The 8,353-nt window shown below is 34.1% G+C and overlaps 3 protein-coding genes across 3 annotated transcripts; 2 read left to right on the forward strand and 1 right to left on the reverse strand.

Moving 5' to 3' along the window:
- Window positions 1–728: 728 nt before the first annotated feature.
- Window positions 729–2,079, forward strand: LOC132638704 (protein argonaute 4-like). Its single transcript, XM_060355497.1, has 5 exons — window positions 729–879; window positions 974–1,051; window positions 1,126–1,233; window positions 1,326–1,388; window positions 1,476–2,079. Exons 2-5 carry the CDS (start codon window positions 1,034–1,036, stop codon window positions 1,680–1,682), a joined length of 396 nt encoding a protein of 131 aa, XP_060211480.1. The 5' UTR covers window positions 729–879; window positions 974–1,033; the 3' UTR covers window positions 1,683–2,079.
- Window positions 2,080–2,796: 717 nt separating this feature from the next.
- LOC132638703 (protein argonaute 4A-like) lies at window positions 2,797–4,544 on the forward strand. The gene is made up of 6 exons (XM_060355496.1): window positions 2,797–3,162; window positions 3,249–3,501; window positions 3,602–3,675; window positions 3,765–3,859; window positions 3,945–3,976; window positions 4,271–4,544. Exons 2-6 carry the CDS (start codon window positions 3,333–3,335, stop codon window positions 4,324–4,326), a joined length of 426 nt encoding a protein of 141 aa, XP_060211479.1. The 5' UTR covers window positions 2,797–3,162; window positions 3,249–3,332; the 3' UTR covers window positions 4,327–4,544.
- Window positions 4,545–5,342: 798 nt separating this feature from the next.
- LOC132638706 (peroxidase 27-like) lies at window positions 5,343–7,931 on the reverse strand. The gene is made up of 4 exons (XM_060355499.1): window positions 7,716–7,931; window positions 6,768–6,956; window positions 6,424–6,589; window positions 5,343–5,746 (listed from the first exon to the last, which is right to left on the reverse strand). The coding sequence occupies exons 1-4, from the start codon at window positions 7,929–7,931 to the stop codon at window positions 5,343–5,345; spliced, it is 975 nt and encodes a 324-aa protein (XP_060211482.1).
- Window positions 7,932–8,353: the final 422 nt, after the last annotated feature.

Here is an 8,353-nt window from a genome sequence, read left to right on the forward strand (position 1 = left end):
TACAAAAATGACCCCAATTTCCTTAAACCATGAATTGGTTAAATTAATTTTGGCCATAACAAAATAATTAAATAATTTAAACATCAATTTGCAATAAGGACACTTAGTTGACTAATTAATTTTTTTATAGATAATTATAAATAATTTTGACAAATTACACAATTATGCAAAATTAAAGATTAAAGGGTGAAATGGTTAATTATTTAAATTACTCAAACTCCTTGGATTGAAGGGAATAATGTATTTGCTAATTTTGACTTTTTTGATAATTTAAACCATTAAATAAGTGATTATTATTTTAAAACAAAATACCCTTTTTCTTTTGATTAAATCTAACAAGCAGCTCATAAATGTCATAAAAGTACCAATTAATTTCTAAATAATTTTTTGATGTCATGAGAAAACCTTTTCATCAATTTAAAGGAGTAAAATATTGATCTAGATAATTTATAAAAATTATTTAAACCCTTTAAGGTGCATAGCTCATTTTATTTATTTTCCAAGGACTCTGAATAATTAAAATAAATTACGAAAGGTCAAAAATTATGTGTCAACAAAGATAGTCACCAACAAAGGGAATACAAAATCACTGGCCTCAGTGAAAAGCCTTGCAAAGAGCAGACGTCAGTTTGTTCATTATGAATCCTTTTTGCCTTTTCACATTTTCTGGACTGATTTTCTTTAGAGTGCAAATAATTAAATCTCAATTGTTTTGCTTTTTAGTTTCGAATTAAAGCTGAAGGTGGGAAAGGAGCAACCGTTGAGGTGGTGAAAGTTTATGATTATTTCACCGAACATCTCAAAATTCCCTAGCCAACTTCTGCGGACCCTTGTGTAAACGTTGGGAAGCCTGCACATCCAATTTTTTTTCCCCTTGAGGTACTAGACAATTCACACGTGATATTCGCAGAGATCTTAAGGTTGTGACCTCATAGTTGTTGTGACCCCATAGTTATTCTTTCTATATTGTCAGCTTTGCTTTTTGGTGTCCCTATAGCGCTACAACAAGGCGTTTTCCGGTCCCCGGGAGAGTATGCAGACTTTCACTAAGGTAAGCTCTTGAATTAGTTTTAGCCTGTACTCATTTCATCGAGCAATGCATTTTACTGTCACATAAACTTGCAGGTACTAGAGATCTGCAATTATAATGCTGACCCTCTTCTTGGATTGGCTGTAATCTCAATCAGCAATGATGTTACTCATGTTGAGGGTCGTATCTTGCCAGCCGCACCGGTGAGTCTGTATGTATTCAATAGATTTTGGAAGTCGAGTGTTTACAATATATAATAACTGACAAAAAGCATTTTTTGTTACCTGTACTACAGTTGCAAGTTGGCAAATCACTTGTCCTTCCTGAACATGGAAAGTGGAGCTTTTACAATAACAAAGTAGGAATCTTTCTTAGCACTCTCTCTTTCTTCCCATGATATATCAATGCTATATATTCCTCTAATTATGGAGTCTTACCCACACAGGAATTGGTCCGTCCACTCAAACTAGAGCAATGGGGAGTAGTGAACTTCTGTTCTGACTCTTCTCATATTGATTCATTTCTTCGGGATCTACAGGAGCGTGGGCAAGCCATAGGACTTGTGAGTCTACAATGCAACGTACATACACACATCGATAATCATATGTTTGCATGGTTGACATGTTCCATCATCTATGTAGGCCATCAATGAGCCATCTTTTATCCTTGCCAAGGATCCAGGTTTAGAGAATTCCCCCTCTAGTGCTAACAGAGTTGTAGTGATTATGAAAAAAGTGCAGTCCAAATTAATAGAAACTCTTCAGTTCCTTCTCTGCATTCTACCAAAGAGAAAGAATTGTAGACTTTACGGTTACTTCCACAAAACCAACCAATCTCGTTTCCTTTTGATTATAGCTTTATAATTTTATATGTAACTGCTGGAATATCTTTATAATTATCTATTTGGTATTGAAGGCCCCTGGAATAGATTGACTTTAGTTCAATTTGGCATCGCTACACAGTGCATGCTAGTACTAGTCTCAATGATCGTCGGCAGGGGCGATTTTAGGCCCTTTTTTTGGAGCACGTGAACACATGGTCTCGCCGTAAAACTAAGTATTTTATGTATATATTTTTTAAAATTAGTATAATACTACCTACTGGAAATCTGGAACACATACTACAAAAGACTAAATGGTGTACTTGGTTGAAAGTTAAGTTATTTACCTTGGGGACTAGGGATCAATTTCCGCTTAATACATTTTTTTCTTCTTTTTTTTAGTGGTGAACTCATGATCCAGAAATCCTAAATTCGCCTCTGATCGTCAGTACCTTACCCGTGTGCTGTTGAAGATCAATGCAAAGATAAGGTTGAATTGAAAAAGCTTTACCCCAATTATTAGTGACTCTTTACTGATTAGACACCTCTTCCACATCTGATGCTTCTTTGCAGCTGGGTGGTTTGAATTTCTGCTTGCCTCATGAGCTTGTACCACCTGAACCGATGTCACGTCCAACTATGATTGTCGGCATGGGTGTCTACCATCATTTTGGATGCTACCATCAACTCGCGGTAATAATATTATTTATTCCCTCTGTTTCAATTTGTTTGTCTTACTTTCCTTTTTAGTCCGTCCCGAAAAGAATTTCTTTTCTTTTTTTGGCAACTCTTTAATTTCAACTTTTCACGTGGCATGTTTAAGACCACAAGATTAAAGGGCATTTTGATACATTCTACATATCTTTAATTAACAACACAAGATTCAAAAGTCTTCTTTACTTTCTTAAACTCCGTGCTAAGTCAAAACCAGACAAACAAATTGAAACGGAGGGAGTATTAATGTTAGGGAACTTAATTTTATACCCGCTTACTTCGCTAGGATAGCACTGATTTTATCTTTATTTGAGATCATTAGGTGTTCTAGACAGTGGCCCCGCTCTTCAAGTTATCGAGCAGTTGTTTGTTCTCGGGATAATTTGCTGCGGATAGTTATAAATTGTTTGTATTTACCAGTAGACATTGGTACAGATGACGGTATTTTCTGGTAGTTTCTAACTAAAATTCTCTACAAGTATAAAGAATGCCCTCTCTCTCTTGCTTAAGAAGTTTGTCCCGTTCTTTCAGGGAGCTGTTGCTGGACTTTTATTTTAGTTTCTAAAGCTCGGGAACCTAAAGATATTGTAGTTTTCAGGTAGAATTTCTAAAAACTAGAGAACGGCTTTGATTCATGCACATTAAATGGTAATCATTAATTATCAAGTTGTAATTGATGTCTAGGGATGGCGAGTTGATCAACGATGATGGCATACAAGATGAGCTTGATGCAATGAAGAAGGTTTGAATGTGCAGCTTAGTTTTTCAATGAGACCTATTCTTTCTCTGATCACCAAATGTGAAACATATTGTCTATACGCCTGCCAACATTTGGAGCATAGTAATGGATGGATTCCACGTTTCACAGTCATTATTGCACTAAAGAACCACCACGCTAAGTTTTTCCTCTACAACTCAGTGGACAATGTTGCTCCTGGTTTGTATTTTTAGCTACCTAGCTTGTGCTTTTAGTGGAGTATAGTTTAATTCATTGGTTCTGTAGAAAACTTTCTTGAAATATCTTTCTATATATGCAGGGACTGTGGTTAACAATACAATTTGCCATCCAACTAAGAATGACTTCTTCATGTGTGCTCATGCTGTGCCTGCTGTGAGTTTCCAAAACCCTCTCTGAGTCTGCCTCCGTGATTCATACTAATAGCTTCCATGATGAGCTTCTATCATCTTTTTGCTAATCAGGGAATAGCACAACCCAGACACTACGAAGTTTATCGTGATGAAATTGGATATTCAACAGATGAGATGCAAGAACTGGTCCATTCACTGTCTTATGTGTAAGCAAGCAATTTCCGTCTATGAATCGATGTTCAAATCATTCCTTGAAAGGTCTTATTTATCTTTTCTACTACTGCACTGCAGGTCTCAAAGAAGTACCACAGCCATCTCTGATGGTAAGAATAATCATTATGTTTACTAGTGTAGTTTTTCAGGGATTATGATTCTTCACTGCGAGAAGGGTCGGGGTTTGAAACTTCTGCATGCTTAGAACTTAACATTTAGTTCTCCTAATGTTACACACTGCTTCCCCTCAATTACTGAAGATCAAAAGTCGGCAAAAACATATTATTCTTTTGGCTCACTTTCCTAGCCCGAGAACTGTTAAAAGATTGATCAGAATATTATCACATACTGCTCCTACGCTGATCTTATGTACTTTTTTGTCTTTCTTAATACGTTTTGAGCAGTTGCACCAATACGACATGCCCAGTTAGCAGCAAAACAGATGTCACAGCTTCGCTAAGCTGAAAAAGCCGATGATGTGCCTCTGCTTCACGGGAAAGTGCGCAGTTACTTTTGGATAACACATTTAGAAACTAATGGTTCTGTAATATTGAGATTTTCGAATGCGTCACTAGCAGTACTTTTCACATATGTCGATAGCAGTACTATTCAACTGTTTAGGGAAACTAGTAGAATTGATAATCATTGATTATATAAAGGCTACCATCAGAGGAGTTAAGTCACACTGTTTAGTTAGGAGAGTTCATTTTCTTTTTAATGAGTCAAAGATGCACATTTTGAAAAAGTATTCATTCATAAAAAACCTTAAAGTACATACACTATTATGATATCTTTACTTGTTTGCACTTGAGGAAAATATTGCTATTGGGATAAATTCAGCAACAATTTATGCGACATCTTTAGTGTACTTGGAGTCTAAATTCCAAACCACCCTCGTTGGCGCTCTGTATTGTTACTCCATATTTGACAATAATCTAGTTCTAAAAATAGATCAAATATAACATATTTCCTACATAAGAGACCAAAAACACACGTTTCAATCAATGAAGGTTAATTATGCTTTATCAAGTATCAAAAGGACTAAAATAAGGAATTTTTAATCATTAAACGATAAAAAACTGCTATTATTCCTATTCTTCAAAGATACTTGCAAAGTTGCACATAAGTAAATTTTTTAAGAGAGAGACGATAACATAAGATTTAGGTGGCGCTAATTTGTTTGAAATTCTCCAATAATTGTGTTCACAAACTCGGTCTTTGAGTTTAAGAAGGAAAAAAAAGTTTGTTTGGGCCTTTAATTTTTTTGCAAAAGAAAAATAGTACTTCCTCTGTCTGAACTTATGTTATACACTTTCATTTTTATTAGTTACACAACATGCTTAACAAACTGAATTACAAACTTAAAATACAAGGTACGTTTACCACCACAACATACATTTTTCACGAACTAATTACAATAGAAAAACAAAGATAAAAAAAGATTCACTCAAGGGAAATAGCTTAACAAATTTCCTCTTAGTTTATGAACGCACATTGTTTTCTAATTTCACCCGATTTCCCAGTAAGGACTCCAATTTTGCCCATATTCACCATTGACACCCCAAAATCCTTAAAAAAAGTTGATCCAGAATTTAATTGGCCCAAAACATAAGCTCTTGTTTGTTTATCTGTAAGAAGTGTTGCATCAGATACAAACAACCCTCTTCTTTTGCTAACCAAAGTGTAATAATCTGTGTCAAATTTTGTGGAACTTCCAGGGTCCATTTGAACTGTAGTGGTAACATCATTAGGCTTACATTTGGTCTTCAATTGGGCTATGTAGTTTTTGTCCATGTTTGGGTCCATGTCACCTTTACCAGTAAAATTGTACAAACGGCCACTGAAGGAAAAGCAATGTGATACCCCAATAGTATGTCCACCTATATATGAAATAAATTAGGACAACATTAAGAAAATAATATAGAGACATTAATACTTCTGGTCCCCCAGATATTTGTAATTCTAGTTTTGATCCTTGTGATATGTGATTAAGAATACATAATTTTCAATTTACTAAGTAATGTGTGTTTCCGGTCCCTTTGTGTAGGAAATATGTTACATTTAGACTATTTTTAGAACTATATTATCTTTAAATATGGAATGATGGTACAAATTTAACATAATGCATGGATAGTCAAATGATGTAATAATATGTAGTTAGGTATAGTTTGTGAAGATTTTAACAATAGAGGGTGGAGTAATTGCAACGTGGGACTGGAGAAAATGCAGAGAAGTGTGCGAAATATGTCTCTCCGCTATATCTAGATGTTGATCTGGTATTTTTCTCAGGGTACTCAACAACTAGAGTCACCTCCCTTTGTCTTTTTTATCTTTAGTCGGGGGGATTAAAAGCGTACTTTTCAATTAATTACGGTTAAATATTTTGTGTCAAATATCACAAGGATCAAAATTATTATTTGTCGATATTTGAAGGAATGAAAGTGCAAATTTCCCAAATTCCCCAAGAACATTCAAATCTGAGGATTTATATTTCTTGAACTTTAACTCTTCCAGCTTGCTTCACTTTAATTGTGATGCAAAACATAAATATATATACCTGATAGAACAACAAGATCTTTTACGCTTAGGCCCAATCCACCAAATGTTGTTTTCAGAGTAGTGAAGTTATCAAAAGGAGTTGGCAATTTTGTTGTGGCTTCTGACATAATTGAGACTCTCCCATCTCTTCTTCCCAGTTGTACTTTCCATGTTGGTCCATTAATCTGAAAACCCCGTAATTAATATGTTTAAAGAAAATAATTGTGCATGAACTTCATTGAAATTTCTAATAAATGGGATTGAATATACCGTACTAAATAAAAATATATGATTTTTTTAAGGCGGACTAAAATTAAAATTATGTAACATAAATTAAGATAAACGAAGTAATAAATTAGTTACCAGTGACACAGCATCACGAGCTGCTAAGGCTACAATATCAGCACAAGACACAGTGCCAGGACATTGTTTTTCTAGAGCAGATTTTGCAGCATCAATTACTTGGAATCCTCTCAAGCTTAGGTTAGCAATTGCATCTTTCTCAGCTTGATTACTTTTAGTGGAATTAAGTAACACTGAACCATCGCATCCCTGCAAAAAAAAAAGAAAAATTAAAGGGATTTTATCTCCATTTCACTAAGCACTAATAAAAGTAATTTAAATTCTAGTTTAACTTATATACATCGATAGCGTAAAGAAATTTGACTATCCTATCATCTTTATGCTACCAGCTAGAAAATATAGAGAACATGCAATACTCTTAAATTTTATTTTTATTTTGCTTAATTAATGTTGGTCTGAAGTGAATTTAAATTGAGAATAATCGTCAGTTAGGATTCATATAGCCGATCCCGACTTATATGGGGTTGATGTGTAATTGTTGTTGTATCATCTCACCTTTACATGTTGTAGTAAATAATAACTTATTTTATTTTCAAGATTACAAGTGAATTTTTATGGAGGATTACCTGTAAATATCTTTTGGATGTATGACATGTTAATGTAAAATTCATATACATTGCCGGTGTATATAAGTTAACTCAAACGATTGGATAAATGAAAACTCATTATATTAAGAGTTTAAGCTCTATATGCTAGCGTAAAAATATCTACACAATCTAATCACCTAAAAGATAACTGCAACTAACTATATTTAATAACGTTGAATGATAATCTAAGAATAACGGGTAAGTAACGTGTTATAACAGATTAAATGACATTAATCGTGTAAAAGATTCGTTACACCGTCACAATATATAATTCAAATCCAAATATTATACAATATTTTACGTGGGAAAAAAAATCAAATACACAGAGAGGATAAATAATTCATTTAATAGTGGTGCTTACCCTAACAAAACAATCATGAAAGTGCATTCTCAACAATGGAGCAGCCAGAGTAGTATCACGAGAAACGGAGCCAGCAACAGCCTTTTTCACAATTGCCTCTACATTTGGACATGTTTTCTTATAGTATCCTACTTCAAGGCCTTGTGAATTAACAAGCCCCAACATAAGTGCAATATAGATTATGAAAATTGAAAGAAACTTCTTTAAAGTTGCCATTTTTTTCTTTGGCAAAATGATGAAGATATTAATTAACCTCTCTTAACTTCTTGTTTGAAGTGATGTTTGTAAGTTTGTAACACAAATGCATGCCCTTTTAAATTGGAAGGATATTTGGTGACATATCAATCCTTCGATTACCTAAGCTAGTATTTAATTAAAATTTTGAGTATTAATAATTGGCAGTTATCACCTCCCACGCGAATATACTGTAGTTGCTAATATTTGCAAAATGGACTGTCAAACAACCCCAAGAAAAACAAAAAGGACTACGGAGAGCTTTCCTATGAAATAGATGGGTTGTTTTTTAAATCAACTTGATGCTAATGTTGTGTTTAGGGGTGGTAAATTAACCCCTTGGAAGTGTGATCCATTCAACTTGTCTAAGTTTGAGTGGTTAATAAAGCGTCCATTTAGTATCT

This window comes from Lycium barbarum, chromosome 4 (genome assembly GCF_019175385.1).
Source record: "Lycium barbarum isolate Lr01 chromosome 4, ASM1917538v2, whole genome shotgun sequence".
NCBI lineage: Eukaryota > Viridiplantae > Streptophyta > Magnoliopsida > Solanales > Solanaceae > Lycium > Lycium barbarum.